Source organism: Aristolochia californica, unplaced genomic scaffold (assembly GCF_029961685.1).
Source record: "Aristolochia californica isolate CCGP_79_NKW_82.1479 unplaced genomic scaffold, dmAriCali1.0.hap1 SCAF_4, whole genome shotgun sequence".
Classification (NCBI taxonomy): Eukaryota; Viridiplantae; Streptophyta; class Magnoliopsida; order Piperales; family Aristolochiaceae; genus Aristolochia; species Aristolochia californica.
In genome coordinates, this window is record NW_027182103.1 from 3,841,162 (window position 1) to 3,867,446 (window position 26,285).

The 26,285-nt window shown below is 36.6% G+C and overlaps 2 protein-coding genes across 2 annotated transcripts; one reads left to right on the forward strand and one right to left on the reverse strand.

Moving 5' to 3' along the window:
- Positions 1-204: 204 nt before the first annotated feature.
- Positions 205-4,056, reverse strand: LOC137962121 (uncharacterized). Its single transcript, XM_068808839.1, has 4 exons — positions 3,899-4,056; positions 2,309-2,373; positions 1,314-1,512; positions 205-614 (listed from the first exon to the last, which is right to left on the reverse strand). The coding sequence occupies exons 1-4, from the start codon at positions 4,025-4,027 to the stop codon at positions 267-269; spliced, it is 741 nt and encodes a 246-aa protein (XP_068664940.1). The 5' UTR covers positions 4,028-4,056; the 3' UTR covers positions 205-266.
- Positions 4,057-18,181: 14,125 nt separating this feature from the next.
- Positions 18,182-21,599, forward strand: LOC137962454 (acetolactate synthase 3, chloroplastic-like). The gene is made up of 2 exons (XM_068809324.1): positions 18,182-18,348; positions 19,236-21,599. The coding sequence occupies exon 2, from the start codon at positions 19,308-19,310 to the stop codon at positions 21,273-21,275; it is 1,968 nt and encodes a 655-aa protein (XP_068665425.1). The 5' UTR covers positions 18,182-18,348; positions 19,236-19,307; the 3' UTR covers positions 21,276-21,599.
- The last annotated feature ends 4,686 nt before the right edge of the window (positions 21,600-26,285 follow it).

A 26,285-nucleotide genomic window follows, 5' to 3' on the forward strand; every position in this document is an offset into this window, starting at 1 on the left:
AGGTGCCTTAGCAGCAATTATTCAACACCAGGATGAGTTTCACAACAAACTCTAGATTGTGAACCAATCCATCAGAAGCATGAAATTCAAAAACAAATTTAACAATCAGCAGATCGGCTATCAAGGGCGCTTGTGACTGAATCCAAGTGTTATAAACTATGTATGGATTAATTAGTGACCCGTGAGCTATGAGCTGTAGATGCATGACTGAAGAAAAATTGCATGAGGATAGTACATTACTTCAGTGGTAAACAACATGATTCGGTTTAGTTTTGCTTCTGCTGGACGGTCGGGGTTACAAATGCAAAGCCACGGGTGGAGCGACGTCCAAAGCTAACCTTGGATGGGGAAGAATCTGATGTTCTTAAATTTGAGATTCTGGACACGAGATCATCAATCTTCTTGTCAACTTCCATATCTGTTTCTTTTGTTTCCTTCATTTTCTCTTCACAAGGGACATGTTTTCGCTGGAGCTTTAGCCGTTGCTTTTTGGAAGGGCGAGTCTTCTTAAAGAATTCAAATGATGCAGGAAATTTGTGCTTGTCTATGAGATGCTGTTGTCGGTTTTTATACGTCTTCAGCTTTGCTCCACAGCCTTCCACCAAGCATTCATACTGTTTTTTCAAATGCATAGATTAGTACTGATATTATCTACTTCATATCAAAGAAGAGAGCATTTTCAAAATAATTTAAAAGAGTCAGAAATTATAAGTCCCATGGAGAAGAAAGGAATAAGTCCTGAAGAAGACATACGACGAACTCGACTTACCTAGATAGAAAAGAAATGGCTTACCAAAAGAAAAAGCAGATGTAAAAGGAAGGGAATTCTAAGAATATTTGGTCCTCTGCTTTGGCTAATAGATACAAGTGTTGGAACCAGTAGGCTAACTATTGATCTTACAGGCCCTGTTAGCTCTAACAAGATCTCTATTCCACATCTAAAGTACTGGTTACATTAATGATTAATTTCCACTCTCCTTTAATCTCAAAAAGTCATTTTTGACATGTTTGATGTTCCTAGGCTATGTCAACTAACTAGTCTTTACTCTGAATTGAAATCCCTTTATCATTTCTGAGAGCATGAAGAGGTGACTGCCACTATGAGTATTCTCTTTGAGAATTAAAAGTGGTTTACCCAAATCTCAAATGGCATTTTTTTCTTTGAAATGACATACTTGTCATTAAATTGTTGAATGGGTCTGCTTCAAGAAGTAAATAAAAGGCTTCCTATCTAACAGTCACTTTAAGATATTAGAGTGCGTTCCCATGTATATGCATTAAGAGAGTCATAGAAGAAATTAAATGTGAATCACCATTGCAAAGCCACGTGCAGCTTTTGCTTGAAAAAAAGAATCATGCGCTTCAGAAATATGAATACTCAGCAAGCGAGATGTGGGATAAACTCTAAAGCACACAGAGCAGGAAGCCATGTGCCTTGCATGGTAATGGTCTTCAAAGTTCTCTAATGAATCCAATAGCGCACCACAACCAGCAATGGGACAAGTTAAGATCCTGTCATGCATGAATGAAGCAACCCATCAATAAACTTACCATTTTTTGAAGAACATAAGGACAAAAAGCAAGGAGCAAATTCCAGAACCAGATAAGCAGATATTTAGTGCAGTGAAGGTAGAAATCATTAAAACACCAAGTAGAAAGATATATACAAGTTTGATATCTTTTATAAAATTAAACTTGTAAAGAGGCGGATAACCCTCATATTGGATGCCCCCCTGCAGCTTTGCCAGCAACACCTCCTAAATTCTTCTAAATTTGAGAAAAACTAAAAGCTTGATGGTTGCTGAAGGTCTTGTTAGAATGAAGAAACCAGAGTTTTTGAATCTTCTTTAGGATTTTGAAGCATGTTCTAGTCATGTTCAGAGTGTAAGGTACATGGTTTGAGGTTTGAAAGATACAGTCTCACTAAAAGTTAAGAGAACAAGTGAAGAAGCCAAAAAACATACACTTCCTGAGGCAGCAATACAAAATAAAGCACTTAGTTATTTTGACTTGCTTTAGATCTTCACCATTAACTTACCAGAAATCGCAAGAAAAAAAAGTGATAAGCAAAGCTAAGTTCTCTATACCAAAGGTTAACTAGCAAAGTGCAAAAAATAACTGCTTGGACACACCGAGAACTAGGGTTAAAAGGAGATAACAAGTCTTCTACATAGCTAAAACCAAGACATGGAATGAAGAACAACTGTCCTCAATTCTCAATTTCGTTTCGGAAGGATCTACAAAGTTCACATATATAATACTAATTAAATCATATAAAAAAGACAGAAAAATAATCACAAGGACTTACCTGCCTTCCACATCTTCCATGTTCTGAATTTGACATTTTTCATCTTCATTTAGATCCAATGCAAACTGGTAACAAGGAATACACAAAACTCGTTAGTGCAAAAACAAAAGAAACAAGTATGTCCTTTTTCACTAAAGTTTCATTGTGGATACTTGCCAAAATAGAACCTTACTCTCTTTTCAATAAAATTATAGAAGGATTCCACATAGATAAAGAAAAAATGTGACTAGATAGCATTCTGAGTCCAAATTTATTCTAAAAGATAGTTTTTGATAATTTCCTTGATATCAAACATCAACTGCAAGCAGGAGGTTTCACGTATCTCCATACAAGAATATTATAGTTGCATTTGTATATTGGGAATGTCAACGTCAAATTCAATAACACTTCTTGCTTCCAATTCAATCTGATCCATCTAGGCTATTAGGATGCCAGAGGGCCTCTTCCATTATTTTTTCTGACAATAAAGAGGGATAACACAACACTTTGCACATTGATGATAGTATTCTGTAGCATAAATGCTTTGCAGTGCCTATCACAAGAAAACAAATGAAATGGAGTGCGGAGAGAATTCTTAACTATAATGATAAATCAATTCCATGCTTCTAAAATCGATCAATGTGATCATCTCCTGCTTATTAAGACTGATGATCCCTGAACATCATGAGCTGCTATCAGGCAAAAGCTTCCAATGTCAAGAGAATAGACAGCCCACAAGCAGAGAAAATGTCCCATACTCCACAAAATTTTCCCATAGGACCCATGAGGTTAAACAAAATATAACATTCCAAGTTGCTGAAGAGAGGTGATAAAGAACAATTTCAAAAAAAAAAAAAAAAAAAAAGGAGAGATGATAGAGAAAAACTTCCTGAATTTCTTTACCAGTTGTTAAGCAAAGACACAACAAGTTTCATGGTTACTGTTGGTTGAAAAGGTGAGAACACCTTTGATGACCGTTATCTAGGAAGAGGGCTTTCGTGTGGCTGCCAACTTTTCCCTTTCTCGCAAGACCTACTAAGGATAGCAACAAGAGTACATCAAGTTCAGTGGTTTAAGAAAGAGGGGCACCGTTATTTCTTAGACCTACCGAATGCAACTGACACCAAGCCTTCCAATACTAGTTCACGAAATGTCAATGAACTGATGAGAGGAAACAGCAGTGGATAAGCAGATCGCATTATCAATTTACTTGCCAAGCACGGGAAAATGGAACAAAATGAATATTTGAGGCACCTGAAGGAATATGGTAAGAATCTTACCTTTTGTTGCTCCACAAGAAGGATAATGGCTACAGGAAGCATTCCCAAGAAGGAGAACGCTGGTACTGATCCTTTGTCCCAAGAAGGGGTTTAGTGTGCGTATGTATCTTTTTTTATAAGATCGTGTGTAATCAATATTTAAAAACAAGTGAAAGATCTTCAGAAGGATAATAGATTGGATAACACGCTAATTAGGTCCAAATCCAGTCCTAAATCTAAATATTTACTTTCAATGTCAAGAAGAAAAACAAACATTAAAACGATCCCGGAAAGGAGAAGGGTCGAAAATGATAAATCGGAGCGCAAGAAGAAAAAAAGTAGAACAACACACCTGCTTCGCGAGAAGTTCTCTCTCAATGTTTCCTGATACGAACAAAGGCGCGTTTGGATCGAACTTCCGTACATCTGCAATCCAGAAGGGAAATCCTAATTCGATTTGAGCTTCAACGCAGATCGCCATAGTTATTGCTCTCGAGCACGGAAAGCGCTCGAAATGTCTTCACGTTCGCCAATGCTACTGCAGTCTGAAATACGAGCATTTCGAATTCATAGGGACAATTTGGTAATTTTCCTCCACTTATGGGACTTTTCTGAAACTACAAAATCGGTAAAGAAAAGTGCTGCAATTACTGTAACGGGAGGCGGGAAGGAGCGAACCTAAACTTGAGGAGCAGCTGGCTTCTTCATGCCGCTTGAGAAAGCTTGATAGGAATTGATAGAGATTTACATAAATCTTCTCTTTCTGTGTCAACCGTAATTTGGCTTATCTCCTTTCCTTCGGGTGATGGACGTAAGTTCTTGTGTATTTTTTATTGCAGCGGTCTGGATTGATTGTATTCCAGTAGGAATCAACTTCTAAAATGGTGATTGTTGCCGAGATAGCAGTTTGCTTAGCAGTTGCATTCAGCTTTTTCAAAAGCCGTAGTAAAAAAAATTTTTCTTTTGCGAGCATGCGGAGTTTTTTTTTTTCATTGCAGAGTTTGACTTTAGCCAGATCAACATAGCCGTCGAGAACACTTTCTCCTACCAATTTTTGGTGCTTATGTTTCTGAATTATCCAATGCCATAGTAATAAAGATGGATTGAGATATACAGTTCTTCTGCTCTAGTATTACTTTTTAAGACGTTCACACGTCTGATATTCTTCCAGTTGCTATGTTGCTATAACTTAAATACTTATTGTCTCTAGACTCCTGCTACTATTCTTTCTTATTGAATTTTAATATCTTCTTGATCGTATACTTTAAAATTCCTCGTAGATAATAAAATTCCTTTCCTTCACCTAACCTAGGCTTCCACTTGTTTAGGCAAAAGAAGTTGGAGATTTCATCGTAATGTTTATGCACTTAAGCCTACTATTACAGTCACAGTCTTTTAGTTCCTTCTTCACTCAACCTAGGCTTCCACTTGTGCAGGCTTCCTTTCTTCTCCTTAATATTTATGCACTTAAGCCTACTGTTAAGGTCACAATTGTTTTACTTTTTGTTGACAGTTTTTTTTTTTTTTTTTTAAAGTGAGGAGTTTTATTAATCAAAGGAGAATATACAAACAATTAGAGGTGAGTTCCCTTTACAACAAGCGATTGGAGGAAAGCACCTTGTTTGGCCAGAGAATCAGCTAAAGATTTAGCTAATCTCAGTACATGAGTTCAAAAACAAGTTTACAAAGAGGAATTGTCCTTGACATCATGAAAGGCTGACCAATGGCTCCAAGGAGGTTTGGAGAAGGGGTAGGAGCACCTGGAGATCACCGCATTGGATTCACCTTCAATGATAAGGAGGCCGGTCATGAAATCACGAAAAATAATAAGGCCCTAGAGGAGGGAGAAACTCAGCTGAAGTAGACTCCAAAATCCCCATTAGCCCAGATTAAGAGATGAGGGTGGTGTCTTTACAATTTCGGATAGCCTTTCTCAATATTGGAGGTTGATGTTCTTGACAGTTGTTCTTTATTAAAAGTAGTTTTCATTTGATTTTAAGTCAAATCTTATATTGAAAAAGTTGGGATAGTTGATATTGAACACAGACATGTGATCAACATCCCATCTTGACACCTCCTTTAGACTTCTAGGATATTAGGAACACCTCCAATGTTGCTAACCAAGGTGCTTATGTGATGAGGGGGAGAGGAAGCCTTTGTGATCTCTCAATGTACCGATTGCTTGTCACTATAAGAACCGGTTTTTTAGATGAAACTAGTTCTTTGGTCCTACTTACTTAGATATTAGTTTGTGCACAACGTGAGCCTTGTGCAAATATAATGAATATGCTTTAGCTGACATTGTTTACTACATTTACATGCAAAATGGCTTGGCCACACTATGGACTGGTCCGCATTGATCTTTCTGTGACTGCCACTTCAGGTCTTGTGCGACTGGACCATCTGTCATGATGCAAGAAGCATCCTGCATGATGACAATGAAATCATTGATCCAAGCTTAGGATCCAAGTCAGGAAAAATGTGGTAGTGATATCGTTAAATTGAGAGATTAAGGAGAAGAGAGAGATGGAAGAAGATAGAAAAGAGAAGAGAGATGAGAGAAGTGTGCGGCAATATGCACGTACTTCAAGAGGCTTGGAGGTCAGCTTTTCTCTATTAATACTTAAAATGCAAATAAAGCAAAAAATAAAAAAATGCCACTCTACACTAAAATCCTTATATATCCCTACATAGACCTCAGAGTGTAATGAAAGTTGGAATGTAAAGCTCATATAAACATCTGAGCTTACTACCCTAGAGAGACAATCTGAAAAAAATAAAAATAGTAAAATACCCTTATTCACATAATTCAATACTCCTGTCTGATATCTTGTTGGTAATGGCCAACTCATCAGATTTTGGGTGATTGGTGGTAGGGTCCTGGCCCCCTTCAGAGCTCCTTTACCTCAATTGCTGCTCTCAGCCGCAACCTTTTCATATCTGTGGCGAATTCTTGGGAACATAAGAACTACTGGAATCTTCATCTCACAAGGGGCTTCAATGACATTGAAGTAGCGGATACCTGCTACCTCTTAGCGGACTTGAGTTCTATCTCCGTACGTTCTCAGACTGAAGATAAGATTATTAGGATGCACGCCATTGTTGGGAAGTTCTCTGTAGCTTCGGCTTACCTCTACCTCTTGGGCTGGATCTCTTCTCTTGGATAGCACCTCACGAGCCTTGCTTGGCGTCTCTCTGCACTCCTGAAAGTCAGATTGTTCATTTGGAGTGTCATCCGCAACAGGATCTTGACTATTGACAACCTCATAAGTTGCAACAACACTGGGCCGGATGTTTGTTGCCCGCTATGTGGGTTTTTCAATGAGAGTGTTACGCATGTTCTCCTTCACTCCAACTTCGCTTGGAGGTTTGCCTTATTGGCATCCAGTTATGTATTCCCATTGACCTTGCTTTCCTTTGTCAGCAGCTCCTTGGCTTCCGCATCCCCTGTTTGGGAAAGATTCTCCGTCTGTTTGAATGACCCACCTCCCCTAGGGCCTCTAGAGAGAAAGGAATAACCTTCGGTTCCAATTTAAATTTGCTTCTGTTGATGAGGTGGCAACAAGCATCTCTGGCTTGATCTCCTCTTGGGTTTTGACTAAGAAGGAATTTGGTCACCTTGGTAGCCTCCCCTTTCGTAATAATTGGCGCTTCATTTCTCAGATGTCGGCCCCTGCTTCCCATCTGATTGTCTGTGAGTGGACTCCCCCCACCTCCAGGTTTCATCAAGCTCAACTTCAACGGCAGCTCCCTCGGCAACCTTGGGCTAGTAGGTCTCAATGAGATTTTTCGCGGTTCGGACGACACCGCCCTTCTCTCTTACTCATACCCCCTTGGTACGTAGGACTCCACCACCACCGAACTTTGGGCCCTCTGCCAAGGCTTGATTCTTTTTTGTGAGCACCTCTCCCAACCTCTTGTCATTGAAGGGGACTCCAAAGTTGTAATCTCATGGTGTTCCTCCCTCTTTCCTAAGCCCTCTTGGCACCACCGGTCTGCTTTTCGTGATATTATGGATATCTCTTCTGTTTTTTCTTGTAGGTGGTCTCATGTGCCATGCACTACCAATTCTTTGGCGGATTCTCTTGCCAATGATGGGATCCCCCTCCAATCTCTCATTGTTTCGAGATCCCCCCGCCCTTGTTTGCTTGTAGTTGTTTCTTGGTTTAATGAAATTTCGCCATTATAAAAAAAAATGACAGAATTCTTCAAAAGCTACGAGCCAGGCATCATTGGTTAAAGGAATGGGATGGCAACACCCGCTTCTTCCAATCAGTAGCTTCTGTCTGTCCTCAATCTAACTGAGTCAACTCCCTGAAATTGGAGGTGAGCTGACTTCTGGTAGGTCGTCGATTACTAATGAGATTATAAGCTTTTACACAAGTCTTTACATGGAACAATGCTCTACTGGACCCACTCTTAACCACCTCCCCTCAAATGACTATCTTTACTCAGCCACATGGCCTTCAGAAGCCATTTTTTTTTGGCAGAAATAGAGATGGCAGTCACTCACATGCTTTTAGATAGGGTGCCCCAATGACTTTAATGGGGACTTTTTGGAGCTTCCTAGCACTTCATTGCTATCAAGAGCATGCTGAGAGACTTCTATAGGCAGGACATCACTTATGGAAATCTGGATGCATTCTTATTACATTAGTCCCAAAGAAGGAATGTTTAGAGAGTCACTGCAGACTTTCTTCGCTCCGCGAATGAGAGAGAAACTCAAAGGAACAAATACGTTCTCTCTTTTCGAGGTCCTGATCAGTTTAGTCTCTAGTGCCTATAATATCATTTTGCGAATCTTGGCAAATAGGTGGAAGTTAGTCCTTCCCCACATTATTATCAAAGAGGAGTTCATTCATGAAAAGGCCCTTCATTATGGATGCTGTTATGATCTTTTATGAGGTAATTGACTACTTCACTAGAGAAGATAGGCTTTTAAATTTTGTTAAAGCTTCACTATGAGAAAGCTTTTGATTAAGTTAGCTGGAGTTACCTTTACTCTATGGTATATGCTATCCAACTAGGGTAGGAGCAAGGTATTGGATTAGGAATTGTGTTTCATCAGCTACTTATCGATGAGACTGCTTATGGTTTTCTCTATGGATCATGAGGGTTGCCTCAAGGGGATCCTATTTCTCCTATCCTCTTTAATGTTATTGATGGTCTCTCTGGTCTCTTCAAAACAACTTTTGAGTTGAATTGGCTTATCACCCTCTTCTCAAATGGAAGTTTGGCCAATCCTTTTGTGCAATTCGTTGATGACACTCTGATTTTTGGGGAAGGAATTGGATAAAATCTTGTGTATAAAGGTCCTCCTGAATGTCTTTGAATTGATCTTGGGATAGTAAATCAACTGGCAGAAGTCTACTTTATTTGGCTTTATATTTCCACCCCAGAGGTTGATTCTACGGTGGCTAGACTCGGGTGCACAACTGGCTCTCTACCAAGCTCTTATCTGGTTGTTCCCTTATTACTAGAAGAGTTGAAAAATCCCCAGGGAATCCAGTTCTTGAGAAACTCCAAAGGCACCTCTCTTTTTGGAAGAGGCAGCTAATATCTATGGTGGGTCACTTGACACTCGTATAATCCTGTTTCGTTGGCATCCTGTCTCTACTATCTATTGTTTCTGCACTGTGCAGACAGCGTTGCCAACACTATTGGAAAACTAATGCACAACTTCCCCTGGAGAGGTTCCACAGATGGGTTTAAAATCACTTTGTCAAGTGGTTGGACATATGTAAATCCAAGAAGGCTGGTGGTTTGGGTATTTGGTGTATAAGGGAGACAAACTGGGCCCTTTTCACCAAGTGGTGCTGGCAGCTTAATACTTCACCACACCTTCAGTGGTGTCCAATTCCCAAAATGACTAGCCACTTAGAAGGCCCCCACCTCCGGGCTCTCCTTGTTATACCCCTCCCTTTTGGCTGGTAGAAGAGGATCCACCATCCTTTTTACCTGTATGTGGTACTTTTGCATGCAACATCTGCATGCTGGTTGGGAGGACCAGGGCCCCTTCTCAGTTCTCCCTGTCTGGTTGTAAAAGGAGATGATGTTTCCTTGTTTGCACAATTGAAGAGAGGGAGGAGGAGGCTCAGTGTGGTCGTGAGCATGTTGACATATGGTTCACTAGTTGAATCATAAAAACTGGCTGACGTAGTTGGATTTTTATCTCTTCCCCGAGTTTTTACATATATAGGTTCGGACGGGGGACTAGTGAGTATGGTCCAAGTTATAGAGTACGGAGCTTCGGTATGATAGCCTGTTTAAAGTTTGTCTTTAGTGCTCCCCTCTTTTATTAAAGCTTGTGTATAATGTATACAAACCTTTACGATTTATATATCATATTCATTTGTACTTGTATACCTTCCATAACATAACCCAATTTATGATCTTATATACCTAATATACCACTAATAATTGAATACATGTAAAACAGCAAAAATTTACAAGCTTAACTTAATCTAGCTTCCATAAAGGAGTTGTATGAGGGATCCTGTGTCAGCTGCCTGGAATTTTTGTTATACATGGAGCAGATTAACAAGCAAACATGTAATAAACTCCTGTTAGATAGCATGGGATGGTCCAAACTTTAAGATTTTTTACAATTTACAGTGCACTTTAATCCGTTGAGCTGTTAGTCTAATCTGTATACCATCTACTATTGCTTTTCTATAAACTAATATTGCAAAGTTGGGTTTAGGCTTCGAACTGGAACTGTGGCTGGTTCCTGTTCAATCATTCATTGAACTGTTGATTTTATAAATGATGTATGTATATATATGCATATTTTTCATTATAAAAAAGGACTGGCAAGAGTGCCGAGGGGATGGTGATTTCAAATATAATTGCTGGTTTAATGGGTCACTGGTTTAATTTCTGATACCAGCCAAGTCAGTTTGAACTTCCTCCCCCTTCTGTTTTTGTGATTTCAAAACAAGTTTCAGTTTTTGAATTCTGTCGGATTGGCTATGCTCTAGTCCGATTCTAGCAACATGTTATAAACTTGATTCAGAGCGGTTGGCACTTTTGATGCGTTTTGATTAATCAGAAAACTGCTTCTTCCATTTACCACTGGATCTTTCAATTTTCAAATATGATGTTATTGAGCCCTCGTGAGTCAATGACTTTTTAAGTTCCATATTTTACAGATTGAATGTCCCAGGGTTCAGAAGTACTTGGTTCAGCGGCTTTATTATTTCCGCTAATTACTTGATTTCTTCTTGTTTTAGGTCTGCAGAGGGACTGCTGTGATGCTTGTATCCCCTACTGATGGGACTGATGAGATTGCCAACCCATTTCTCCAGCCAGAGGGAGCCTAGGCTTTCTCATTGAACTCTTATATTGTCTGTGGCCCAACTGTTCTCATAAACTTTCCATGTATTAGATACATAGTTATTCTTTTTAGGCATGAACAACTGTGACTGGGAGAAGAATTAGAACTTTATATGCCATTGTTTTTGGTATCAGGTAGGTGTAGACAAGAATAGCCATCCAGTTCCTGATTTATATATTTTCTCATGTATGCACATTTAATGGTGTAAGGAGGAGCCAGGTTAAAAAACAACTCTGCCTATATTGTGATCAATTGCTGGTAATGTACAAAATGCTTTTGGAGAATGCAGAAATGTTTTGTAAGGGGGACCATTATAGAGCCAAAGGTGTATATCATTATATGTAAAGGATTTATTAGTAACTCAATTATAGGTTCTATGCATCAAATAATGAGTTTTTTTTTTCCTAAAAACCACTAACTTAATTTTTATTCATCCGCATCCAAAAAAAAAAAATGGAGGGTCGAAATAGAAAATTATGATATGTGCATTTCTTTGCATAAAAAAAAACAAGGGAGTAAAAAAACTAGGGATTATTTTTCTAGAAATAGTTAAATTGTTCCTATTCATCACAAAATTTGAGGAGCAGGTGGGGGATGTTGGCAATGGCCCCTCTGACCCCTTTGGATTTGCTTCTTAGTCACTATAGCACCAGACAAATGATATTAGTCATTGACTTCCTACCCATGTAACAAGAAATATTTAAATTTATTTATTACTAATGAATTTGCTTAACAAAAAAAGTAGATCACTTAGGTTGTGTTTGAAATACTGAAAGTGGAGAGAAAATAAAAAAGAAGAGAAGAAAAAGCGAAAGAGAAGAAAATAAAAAGAAGAATTTTTTTTCTGTTGTTTAGATGCCCATGGAAAATGACAAAGAATATGGAAGAGAAATATATTTTTTTCTTGTTTAGATACATGTGAAAAATGAAAAAGAAAAGAAAATTAGTAATATTTTAAATTTTTTATGATAAAATTTTTTTTTCTCCCCAAATTCCATCATTTGTGGGAAAAATTTATTAACTAAAAGAGAGTGGTTTTCTTTTCTCTCAATGATTCTTTGCTGCCAAATAATAGAAAATAACTTTCTATATATTTTTCTTTTCTTTTACGTGGGTTCCAAACATGCCCTCAAGGAAAGAAAAGTGGAAGTCAATTCCAAAGATCTACTTTTCCTAGAAATCTAAACTTTTGAATTAGTACATCGAATAGAAAGTGCAATAGAATGTGTATTTTTGTATTAGTATAACCTTATAGAATGCGCTTAAGGAATTCATTCTATGAAAAGAGGGGGTACTGGTTTTGTTGATTTCTAGGGCTAACACATAAATACAAGAGATTTCAAGGAAAAGAGAGAAGAGAAGAACTCCAACTCTTAGAAGAGAGCAGATAAGAAACGAAGGGAGAGAAAAAAAAGTGAAAAAAAGAGAGAGGTGTAAGGACGGATTTGAGCGAAGAAGAAGAGGCTTCAATGTTGAACCCCATGCTTTGAGGTTGTATTTATAGTTATGTGAAGGTGTTTATAATTACTATAATGCCCTTAGGGTTATATGCTTCAAAAGGAAAAGGACACAAGAGGATATACACCAACTTGCATAATTATAATTCTATGACATCTCTATAGAAGTTTTCCTTATTTACTAGCCATGTCACCCTTACACGTGGGCGTCTTTTAACTCTTCCCCTCAAATTGGTGTTTGTAATTTCATTATGCAAATAATCTTGGTAAAAAAACTTGTATGTTTGAAAATATATTTTGATCTTGTATGGCTTGAAAAAGAAAATTTAATTGTCTTGCTTTGATTCATTTTCTTCTTGTTCACATCTTGCTTGTAGTCTTCATCTTGTTCTCATTTTGTTTCCCCCTTGGATATTCTAGCCACATAAAACTTGATTACCACAATATATGAAATTTTTCATTGTTGGCTACCTCTTTCTTGTATTTCTTTTTGTACTATTCCCCCTCAAGTCGGGGATATATTTGTTCTTTATCAAGATACCCAACTTGCACAACATAACGGTGAGAGGAAAAAAATACTTCTAGCCATTCGATAAAGCTCCATACACCAGTAAAAAAATAGTCAGTTTGAAACACACTCTGCTCAAATTTAGTGGCAAAAAACTACCCAACATTAGGGTACAACAAAGAGACTATTCACTTTTTAAGGGTAGCTAAAACACAAATCACCTCTTGGATGAAGAATAAAAAACTTGATTCAAACTAAATTTTGGGCACACTACTATACTTTTTAGATATTGGGTCTAGGCAGTGTTTTGAAGTAATGTAAATACAAGATGATAAACTAAAGAAATACTAGAGGAAAACAACTTGAACTGGAAGGAGGTGACTATGCAACATTCATACTTCAAATGAATTTAGAACGCGAGTATTTTTTTTTATTTTTTTTTAAAACTTGGGGAGACTATAATGTTAGAATTGAATTAACTTATCAAATTTGACCAAGTATGTCTTTTGGGGGGTGACCAAGTTTGACTCAAGATGGAGATAAAAAATGTTCCTCTATGAACATGATGATTGAAGAAACTTTAAAAAATGTCTCCAATAAGAAAAAATTTCAGAAGGAACATAATAATAGAAACTTTCTAAAAATAAATTTCTCATATAAGGCAATTACTTTTTTTTACACAACTTGACCAATTTGGAAAGTAAATATTCAGGAGATAAATTCTGGAATATGGGAGATTTAAGTTGCTGATATTTGGAATTTAAAATAGGGCAACAAAACTTTCTAATTCAAAATTTCAAACTTTTAAAAAGGAAACTAAGCTCATATAGGGAAAAACTTTTTTTAAAGAAACTAATGTAATGTGAGATCAAAGAAAAAAGACTTAATGAAGGAAAGTTACTCAAGTTGGTAAAATCTTGACTAGAGTTTGAAAAAAAATAGGAAACTAAACCAACATTAGCAACTCAAAAAGTGAAACAAAAAAATTTGCTTAAATTCTAATTTGCGCATCCAATAGGATACCAACATGACATTTGATTATTCCAATGTAGATATCGTTCTCTTGAAAAAACAGATTGAGAAATGGTTTTTGGGATAGAAAGTAGACTCACATAAATTTCTTTTGAGATACAATTCTCAATATGAATTCTCAGTATGAATTCTCAGTCATGTTGGTACAAACCATTCAGAAAGTTGAGGCTTGCTGCTGTAACACGCAACTTTTCTGCTACTTAACCTTTGCTACTTTAGATATCAATTTTTCTTTCTAGAAAATCTAGTTACAACAATTATTTTTGAGTTGAAAACTAGACTCAAAGATATTTCTATCGGTATATTTGATATATAAAACTTATGGTAAAAGAGGTTAGAAAACCAATAAAAATAAGAATTGGGAAAGAAACTAAAGGGAACGAGAAACTCCTCTTATTTTTATTTTTTTTTCTTTCTCCCTTTTTCTCCATCTTCTTCTCCTTTTCCATCTCAGATATTTTCCCACTCTGATACCATGTTGATTTCTAGGGCCAACACGTAAACACAAGAGATCTTAAAGGAAGGAGAGAAGAGAGGAACTCCAATTCTTGGAAGAGAGGAGAGAAGAAACCAAGAGAGAGAAAGAAAAGGAAAAGAAAGAGATGTAAGGACAATTTTGAGCCAAAAGGAAGATGCTTGAGTGCTCTACCCCATGCTTTGAGGTTATATTTATAATTGTGTGAAAGTATTTATAATAATTACAATGCCCTTAGGGCTATATGCATTAAAAAGAAAAAGACGTAAGAAGACATACACCGACTTGTATAATTACAATTTCATGTCATCTCTACAAAAGTTCTCTTTATTCACTAACCATGCCACCCCTACATAATAGAGCGTTTTTTAACATTTTTAATTATTGGTTACTTCACTTTATAAATATATATTTAAACTTATTTAAAATTTCAAATAAATAATTTATAAATTAAAATATATTACTTATATTGAATATAAATCTACATATAAATTTGGAGTTTAATTACACGAATTTAAGGTTGATATAATTTTTGAAATAAATTCATAATTATTTTATTTTTAATAAATTTAATTGGATAAGATAAGTTTGACTTTTATTTAAAATACTAAAAATACTGCTAAATTAAATATAACTTTATGAAAGTTTTTTTTTGAGTTAAGTAAAATAATTTTTTTTATAATTAAGGATTAAATTTCTTATTGTGTTATTTACTTACTATACGTAAACAATGATAAAAAAAATTAATTATTTTTCCAAATAAATTACATTAAAAAAAATTATAAATAATTATTAACTAAATATATAATAATTTATACTTGAAAAAAATAAATAACTATAATTGGATACATTAAAAATATCAAAATAACTTTATTTCTTATTTTTAATATATCATTTAAGCAATTAATTAAAATTAATTCGTGATTAATATAGTAAATTATTTTATCAAACACATAATGATTGTTGTTGGGTGTGTGTAGGGGTGGCATCGAGCCGAGCCGAGCCCGAACCTGCTTATGTTCGAGCCGAGCCTCGTCTCAAGCCTAAAATTGTTATCGAGCTCGAGCCCAACGAGTTCGAGCCGCAACATACATTTAAAACTTTTCAAAAAATATATTCGAATAAAATGTATATAAAATTATGCATACATTTTACATAAAATTGGGCATAACTTATATATATAAGATGTATAAGATTGGGCATAACCTCTACTTAAAATTTAGCATAATCTATATATATATAATACTTGTATAAAATTCAACACGACCTCTACTTAAAATTGGGCATAATCAATATATATAATACCTGCATAAACACTCCATAAAATTGTCTATACATTCCATAAACACTTCATGAAATTGTTTATACACTCCATAAAATAATCTAAACACTCCATACACTGCATAACATTATAAATAAACTCCATACAATAATCAAACACAACAAAATTAAATAAAATATCACTATCAATTTACAATCACCCAAATAAAAACTATAAATCCTTTAAATAAAATCCTATTACTATTACAGACTTACTAGAAAATTACAAGAAATATTTTAATTTTTTCTTAGGAAAGTTAAATGGACCTCTTATTGCCTTTTCTAAGGAAATAAATAAAAATTAATAATTAATCTAATATATTATTATACTTATCGATAAATTTTTAATCACATAAAATGTCAAACACAAAATTGCTATGAAAATTGCCTCATGCTCAAAGTATTATATCATCAACTGTTAAATACTTATTCAAAATTTTTCTATATGGTTTTCTAACCCATCTTGGCAAGAAAATCTAACTTGGAAAATTATATGATTTTTTAAAAATAATTTATTATTATAAAAATATTTTGAAAAAATATGAGGCACTAATGGTCCCTATATTTCTATTAAAAATGTCTTTTCAACATTTATTGAAAAAACCACTAATAGTCTCTAGAAACGTATTTCTACTAAAATATCTTTTCAATTTATTTAAGAGCCATGAGGAAGGGACAGAGTTTTTTTCCTTGTTTATGATCTCGCACGTAGGGGTGACTTTGAATAAATTATATATAAAAGTATGCATACATTTTTTAAAAATATAATGATAGGGGAGGTTTAGGATTGAATTTCAATAATGGATTAAAATGCACCAATATTAATATTTTTTTCTCCAATTGTTGTCTAGCTTGTTTTGTAATTTTTGAATCTGGCCATAATTTACCCCTAGATAAAAATTTATATTCTAGGAAAAACTAAAAATATTTTTCCTATGATACATATTTCCAAAAAAACCTTTAAATAAAATCTTATTACTATTAGTGACTTATTAGAAAATTACATGAAATATTTTAAAATTTTCTTAGGAAAGTTAAATGGACCTTTTATTGTCCCTTCTAGGGAAATAAATAAAAATTAATAATCAATCTAATATATTATTATACTTATCGATAAATTTTTAATTAAATAAAATATCAAACACAAAATTGCAATGAAAATTGCTTCATGCTAAAAGTATTACAACATCAACTGTTAAATACTTATTCAAAAATTTTCTATACAGTTTTCTACCCCATCTTGGTACGAAAAATCTTACTTAAAAAATTATATGATTTTTAATAAAAAATTTCAATTAGAAAAATATTTTAAAAAATATGAGACACTAATAGTTTATAGAAAATTATTTCTATAAAATTTATTTTTAATTTTTTCCAGTGGAAAAAGTTTTTTTTATTTTTTTATTTTATGATCTCGCACGTGCGAGATCATCTTCTCGCGAGGAAGGGGGAGATTTCTCCCCTGTTCTGGTTTTCCGTTGAAACGACGTGGAGGGAAGGGGGTTACGGTGCCGTGGAGGACCTATCGTCGGGGATGACGGCCACAACGGAGTCGGCGGCGACGGCGAGGAGAGGAAGAAATCGAACGGACGACCACAGAGGCGGCCGACGAGCAGCCACGACGGCGGTATAGACGCCGTCGAACAGCTACGACGGCGGTAGAGGCAGCGACAACAACCGATGGGAGGGGTCGGCGGTGAAGAGGGGGGAGGAAAAAATTTTCCCCGCCTCGCTCTCACTCCCACTCCCGCTCCCCCGCTCGCTCGCTCGTGATCCGATTCATACCGATCTGACTCATTTCGAGCCGGCTTTCGAGCCGACGAACTGAACCTAGCATATTCGGTCGACCTCGGCTCGTTAAGGTAAACGAGCCGAGCTCGATAAATGATGAATTGAACCGAGCCGAACCGAGCCGGCTCGCGAACCGGCTCGGTTCGAAGCCGTTCGAAGCCACCCCTGTGTGTGGGTTGCAGAAGGTATAACCATTGCGTACCTCGACGACGTCGTTCTCAATCCTCTCTCTACTTCCACTTGTCTGTCAAAAGGATTTCTAAGCTCCGTTTCGTTCTCTGTTCCTGATCCATTAACAGAAGAGACAGGCCGACTCCGTGAGGTGGAAAGCCTGTCTTCTCGTTTTATAACCACAGGTTTTTAATCTAGAAATACGCGGAAAACCAAACCACATGTGAGAATACTATGTAGATCCAAATGGAAGGTGAAAGTGAAGTTCAAAGATAAACAATGGGTGGTCGTCGGCGGCTGGACCAGTCCACAGTACAGCTGGTGGTCGTAGATCATGATGGGACGCGAGTGGATGTCTTCCCTTCCTCTCTCCCGTCGTTCGCCTGCCGGAGAGAGAAATTACAATTTTAGGCTCGATTAAGCACATCTCGAACTTATGGATGTTCGAGCTCGGCTCGGCTCGACTCACGCCAGCAAGAAAAGGCCAAATTACTATAAATATCTGAATCTCTATCCTCTCTCTCTCTGATTTTTTTGGACGGACGAACCCTAATCGGCGGCCCCAAGGTTTACTCTAGCTGGCTTTGCCCTCTGCTCCCGAGTGAGAGAGATCTATAGGGCCACCTTTCCACTCAACCTGAAAGAGGGAGCTGAATCGAGATCTACTTCACTTGTCTCGAGGTCGTCGCTGACTGGAATCTGGATCTGCAGCGTAAGGTTCTGTTTTGGGTGTGATTTGTAGATTTTTTGTAAAATCTTTCTCTCTTATTCAATTGATTTCATACAATTTCCGAAGCCGTTGTTACAGAGGACTTCTTCCTCTGTTTTTACGGATCTGGAAGACCGCTCCGGAGGAAGAAGTCCTCCTCGGGAGGAACTCACGCCAACATGATTGTCCTCCCTTTGTTTCGTAGTACATTTTCTCAGTTTCTCTTGCTGAAAAAATGGGATCGGTCCTTCACCATTGTCTTCTTCTTTTTCTCTTTTATAAATTTAGAATGCGGAAAACGCATTGTTATTATTATTATTATTACGATTATTTAAAACCCTGCCTTGTGAGCAATGGGTAGTTCAACTCGGAGCTGCTGTGCATGCGTCTGTTTCGTAGGGGAGGAAAGAACTTTTGATTTTGTCTCAGGCTGGTGTTCGTTTTCAATGGTTGTGATAATTCGTTTGGTCTGAGATAGCCATTCAGGGCTATTTTTAATTGCAGGAAGGGCATCCGATTCTGCCTCAGACTTGTGTTTTCCGTCAAGTATTTCTTTCATTTGTCTAGTGATGTTGCAGATGAGTATTATTTCTTTCATTTGTCTAGCGACGTTGATGACGAGTGCCTATGTAGAGTGGGCAGGGGAGGATTTCCAGTATTAGTCTTTTTATTGCTAAAAAATTTTACTTTCTTTTTTGGTTTTTCTTTCTTTTTGAAATTACTCGCGATTTTGGTCTTCCCTGTTAGAGGAAATAAAAAAGTTGATTGATAGTGTAACTGCTCCTTCGATAGTTGTTTTGAAACCTTGTGCATCTCCTAGAAATCAATTTTATCGTAATTACTTACGCATGTTCTTAACTTGTTTTTTTTTTCTTTCTTTCTTTGTTTAGGTGTCTTCCTTCCACACCTCACAATCGAGACGTAAAACTCAAAACTGAAGAACCTGAGAAGTTGCCTCTTTGATGGCGACAGCTACAACTAGTTTTGGGGTGTCAAGGCCCTCCACTCCTTTCCTCCGTTCAGGAAAAAACCTGAACTCCTTCCAAAAAACACGCCTTGCAACCACTGGGAAATTCCGTAGGCCATCCAGACCGACAGCATTCTCCATCACTAATAGGCTTCTGGATTCCTCGAAGCCGCTCAATGCAGCAACTGCCACCTCCACCTCCTCCATCCCGGTAGCAAACGGGAAATTCATTTCACGTTTTGCACCGGATGAGCCACGAAAGGGTGCTGATGTCCTTGTTGAGGCCCTTGAACGTGCTGGAGTCACTGACGTGTATGCCTACCCTGGAGGAGCCACAATGGAGATCCATCAAGCCCTGACAAGGTCCCCCACAGTCCGAAACATTCTCTGCCGTCACGAGCAAGGTGAGATCTTTGCTGCCGAGGGATATGCTCGTGTATCGGGTAGGCCAGGGGTATGCATTGCTACTTCAGGCCCTGGAGCCACCAACCTTGTATCTGGCCTTGCTGATGCACTACTCGACAGTGTGCCATTGGTTGCTATAACAGGCCAGGTGCCGCGCCGCATGATTGGGACTGATGCCTTCCAAGAAACACCAATTGTTGAAGTCACGCGCACCATTACTAAGCACAATTACTTAGTGCTTGATGTGGAAGATATTCCCAGGATAGTGCAAGAAGCTTTCTTCCTTGCAGTGTCAGGCCGGCCAGGCCCGGTCCTCATAGACATTCCAAAGGACATTCAACAACAACTGGTTGTACCCACTTGGGACAAACCAATGGAGCTTCACGGGTATTTCTCTCGTCTCCCCAAACCTCCTCTGGACTCTTACTTGGACCAAATCCTGCGATTTATTTTTGAGTCTAAGAAGCCTGTTCTCTATGTTGGTGGTGGATGCTTGAATTCGAGTACTGAACTTCGTAAATTTGTCGAACTCACTGGAATTCCTGTTGCAAGCACGTTAATGGGTCTTGGTACATATCCTCTGAACGACCCTCTTTCACTAAGAATGCTTGGAATGCATGGGACTGTGTATGCGAATTATGCAGTGCATGAGGCAGACTTGCTTCTTGCATTTGGGGTTCGATTTGATGATCGGGTGACCGGAAAACTAGAAGAATTTGCCAGCAGGGCAAAGATTGTTCACATTGATATTGACCCTGCAGAGATTGGGAAAAACAAACAGCCCCATATCTCAGTTTGTGCTGATTTGAAAGTCTCATTGGACCAGATGAATAATTTATTGGAAGAGAGAATTGAGTCAATGGGAAAGCTTGACTTTTCAACTTGGATAGAGGAGCTAATGGACCAGAAAAAGAAGTGCCCATTGTGGTTTAAGACATTTGGTGAAGCAATTCCACCACAGTATGCAATAAAGGTGTTGGATGAGTTGACTAATGGCGTGGCAATTATAACCACAGGAGTAGGGCAACATCAAATGTGGGCTGCACAGTGGTATGGATTTAAGGGTCCTCGCCAATGGGCGACCTCAAGTGGGCTTGGGGCAATGGGTTTTGGTTTACCTGCTGCTATTGGGGCTGCTGTGGCAGCTCCTGGGACCACGGTAGTGGATATTGATGGTGATGGAAGTTTCCTCATGAATGTCCAAGAATTGGCAACAGTCCGGGTGGAAAATCTCCCTGTCAAGATTATGGTTTTGAACAATCAACATTTGGGTATGGTTGTCCAGTGGGAGGACCGGTTCTATAAATCTAACCGTGGTCACACATACTTGGGTAACCCAGAGAACGAGTCCAAAATATTTCCAAATCTGTTGAAATTTGCAGAGGCTTGTGATATTCCTGCTGCCAGGATTACAAGGATGAGTGAGGTGAGAGATGCAATAAGAACAATGTTGGAGACACCAGGCCCATACTTGTTGGATGTGATTGTACCACATCAGGAGCATGTGTTGCCAATGGTCCCAAGTGGTGGGTCTTTTAAGGATATTATCATAGAGTAGGATGGGTCTTCCAAGGATATGATCATTGAGCGGGGATGGGTGGGTCTGTCAATGTGATCTTAGAGGGGGATGGGTGGGCAAAATATTGGTCGAAATAGGCATCCTTTCACCTCCTAGGTATCAGTTGTATATTTCTTCTTCGGCCCCTCTGCAGCTTGTAGTTTGGCTTCAGTATACTTTTGGTGGCTGTAACCATGCCCACTAAATTGTTTTTTTGGTAGATAGTGAGTTAGTAGTCTTTGTTATTCTTGCTAACTATGTTGTTCAAGTTATTTGCTACTTTGATGTTAAATTTTCTAAAGCTTGTAGTTTCTCTTATGTATACTTTTGGTGTTCATGCTACTAAATTGTTTTTGGTAGATAGTGAGTGAGTAGTCTTTGTTGCTCTTGCTAACTATGTTGTTCAAGTTATTTGCTACTTTGATGTTAAATTTTCTATATTTGAACAGAATGAAACAATGGAACCTCTATAACAAACTCTTTTACAGTGATTTCTTATGCCAAAAGCTCAAGTTGGATTGCATGTTTTAATCAATTTTATTTAGGGACACAGGCAATAGAACTTGAATTTCTGTAGATCTTTACAGAATAGTGGCAACCATGGTAGTTCCATTGTCAGGTTGAGTAACTCAGTGCAGGACGCTTGTATGATCTTTTATTTTAGCATTCATGAGGCAGATTATGGAATCGCACAGCATGGATTTAGGACTGGTCAAGTTCAGTCAGGTTTTTAACTTTCCGGGTGGAACTGACTTCGTTCTATATTTAAGTAATCAAGGATCTGACTCAGGGCTGTTTTGTGCTCTTACCGAGTCACGAACCGAGTTGGACCACATTGAACCGACTTGGAATCATTTTTTTCAAAAAAATAATTCTTTAAAATGTCATTTAATGAATTGAAAATTATAACGTATTCTTTATTAAACAGATATTTTCATGTATTGTTCTGATTAATGTGTTTTAACGCGTAAATATTTATTGATTAGTGTTTTAAAACTCTTTAATTAATGTGAATATTAGCTACTATTAATGTTTTAATGCAATTTAAATATATTTTTATTTTAAAACTGTTATTCTTTATTCAAGCGTATACCCATTTAGGATGCTTTAATTGGAAAAACAAGGATCTAATAGAGAAGAGCAATAGCTTGGTATGGGTCCCTGAATCTTATTTTTGTGAAAATAACTTAAATTCCTGATACATTTCATGTTTCATTGCTATTTGAATTTCTGTCAGGTCCACTATCTATTGGAATAAAACCTTGGGGGGTTCAAAAATTTTAATTGTGTACATGCAAGATCTATGAGAATTTAATAGTGAAGAAACCTGTTAATGGTCATCAGTACTCTTATTTGGACTGCCTAAATGTTATCAGGACCAAATTAGCTTTTGCTATGCAGCCATCATAAATGAATTAGAAGACCTTATTTCAAAGTGCGGTTCCCAGCAAGGAGAATAAGAAGGTACTACTTCAAGTACTTCAGATTTTGGGTTTCATTATGTAGAGTGTTAATATATTAAATTCACAATTTTATGATCGCATAATAGAATTCTTCAGCAAAATGAGCTTTAGGAAGAGTTAGCTATCGCCTTGGGAACTGAAGCTATTTTAAAGCAGCTGATTGACAATACTTAATTTTATCACAAGTATCTAATGCTATTGCAGGGTCTAGACTTTTATCTGGCTTTTCATCGTGTATGTGCAGGTTTGAGGCCAATGGAAACCCCGGTGAAATGGGAGCTTATTGCATAAGATTGAGAAAGTAAGCTTTTACATCATATACTTATGAATAATTCTAAAATTGCTTTATGATTTTTTTGCTTATGTTGATATTCTTGCTAGGTCTAGGTTTATGTTTTTCTTAGGATAATAAATAGATTTTCTTAGAATTGCTATGATTTGCAGTACTTATTTTTTTCACAAGTGTCTGATACTTTTACAAGGCTTAGAGATGACCATTTTCTTTGCAAATGTCTTGAGGTGTTAGGTGTATATATAACTAGCTGTGTTGACTTGTATACCAGTTGTATTGTTTCAATTATATTGAGAAGACTCTGTAGCCTAACGATATGGCACCAGTCAACTAGAGATCTGGGTTCAAATCCCAGCAGAGTCATATTATTCTTATTGTGTATTAAACTCTTTTAATTTTCTTAGCCAACTATTTGGTGATATTGGTTTGAGCTTTAAACCATAGGGTTGTTTTTTTTTTTTTTACATATTGTTTCTTGTATTTTTGTTGTTCAACCTCCAAAGGGTAGTTATTTACAAGGATTTTTGACACAAATGACTTGTAAGACTAATTTAGTTGGAAAAAATGAATTTATCTATCTTGTTAATTTTGGTTTTTACAACTTGGTGAGAATTTGAACCCATGGCCAAATTATTCTCATCCCCATTTCTTGACAAGCTCATGAGTGCCTTACCAGTGCATGCAGAAAATGACTTTGCTATTCCACGAGTTGAAAATGACTTTTCTATTTCACGAGTTAAAGAAGATGTTTCATTACACCTGGAAGGATGGTAATCCTCTTGGATAGAACCAATAGGTTCAACTTTTATGGCCAAATGACAGTGGTCCAAACGAGGCTGCACATGAGTGCTTGGTTGTTGCCTGACACTTTGCCTAAGAAAAAAAGGACAAAATGTCAAGAATAATAGAAGATAATATACAACATGTAGGTTAACTTAGTTCTCGCATGAAACACTATGTTAGAGGTAATGTAGATTGCTGGTTGATTATCTCAATAGAGTTCCATATGGCTTTATGGAATCCTACTTCGGTTAAAAGGGACTTAATCCATAGCAGTTCACTTACTGCATGTGTCATGACTCTGTATTCTGCTTCTTCACTAGACCTAACAATCACATTTTGTTATTTATTCCTCCATGCAACAAGGTTGCATCCAACTAGAGTGTAATATATTGAAGTAGCTTTTCTATCATCTAGTGATCTAACCCAACTTACATCGGCAAAACTTTTAATTTTGAAATGGCCATGATACTTTATAAGCGTCCTTGTCTTAGTGCCTTTTTTATGTACATGAGAATTCTTTCCAATGCTTACTAATGAGACATATGAGGTTTATGCGTATATTGATTGACCATACTGACAACAAAAGAAATATCTGGTCTAGTCATAGTGAGATAGATAAGTTTGACAACTAGCATCTGGGTACTTGCCCATATCAACATTTTCTCCCGATCTAGCCCATAGTTTTGTATTTGTCTCCATGGGGGTGTCAATGGGACGATATCCCATCATTCCCGTTAGGGGTGGCATCGAGCCGAGCCGAGCCCGAACCTACCTATGTTCGAGCCGAGTTTTATTTAAATATTTCGAACTCGAACTCGTGCCTAGCCTAAGCTTGAGCCTAAAATTGTTATCGAGCTCGAGCCTAATAATTTTAACAGAGTTCAAGCCGAACTCGAACTTCAAAATTCATTTAAAACTTTTCAAAAAATACATGTCTCTAGTTCGAGTTCCAATATACATTTAAAACTTTCAAAAAATACATGTCAAATAAATTATATATAAAATTATGCATACATTTTACATAAAATTGGGTATAAGGGTGGCGTAGAATCCAGCTGAGTCCGAACATTGTTTTTTTTTTGAAGAAGTGAGTCCGAACATTGTTCATACCGAGTTTGATTTAAATATTTTGAACTCGAGCTCGAGCCTACCCTAGCCTCGAACCTTAATTGTAATCGAACTCGAGCCTAATAATTTTAACTGAGTTCGAGCTTATGTCAAATAAATTATATATAAAATTATGCATATATTTTAAAAAAAGAATGATAGGGGAGGTTCAGGATTGAATTTCAATAATGGATTAAAACGCAAAAATATTAATTTTTTTTACTCCAAATGTTGTCTAGCTTGTTTTGTAATTTTTGAATCTGACCATAAATTTACTATGGCCTCCTAGTGTCCTTGGTTAAAAATTTATATTCTAGAAATGTTTTTTCTATGATACATATTTCCAAAAAAACCTTTAAATAAAATCCTATTACTATTAGTGACTTATTAGAAAATTACAAGAAATATTTTAAAATTTTCTTAGAAAAGTTAAATAGACCTCTAATTGCCTCTTCTAGGGAAATAAATAAAAATTAATAATCAATCTAATATATTACTATACTTATAGATAAATTTTTAATCAAATAAAATGTCAAACACAAATTGCAATGAAAATTGTGTTATGCTAAAAGTATTACAACATCAATTATCAAATACTTATTCAAAAATTTTTTATACTGTTTTCTAGCCCATCTTGGCAGGAAAATCTTACTTAGAAAATTATATAATTTTTTTAATAAGAATTTTCAATTAGAAAAATGTTTACAAAAAACATTAGAAACTAATAGTCCCTAGAAACTTATTTCTATTAAAATGTATTTTCAATTTCTTCGAGAGCGAAGGAGAGTTTAAGGAAAAAGTTTTTTTTTCACTTTATAATCCCTAATTCCCATTTCTTCAAGCATGTCAAGGACATATTTTCGTTGGGATAATATAATATCATGCTTAGACTGAAGAACCTCAATACCAAGAAAATACTTGAGAAATGCCAAATCTTTCGTCTTGAACTTATTGCATATATTGGATTTTACTTGACAGATGCTATCGGAGTCACTACCCATCAGAATAATATGATACACATATACAACTAGTAGTACAACTCCTTTGTCAGTATGCTTGATAAATACAAAATGGTCCTCGAGGCACATTGTGAACCCAAAACGAATCATTACTCGACTAAACTTGTTAAGCTAGGCTCGTGGAGATTGTTTCAGACGATGTAATGATTTTATAAGATGACACACTAACTCCCCCTCAACCACATATCCAAGTGGTTGTTGCATATAAATTTCCTCTTTAATATCACCATTGAGGAAAACTTTTTTTACTCTTAACTGAAAGACAAACCATCAAGAATTAGCAACTAGAGATAATAAGAGATGCACCGAGTTGACTTTGGCAATAGGGGTAATAGTTTTCTCATAA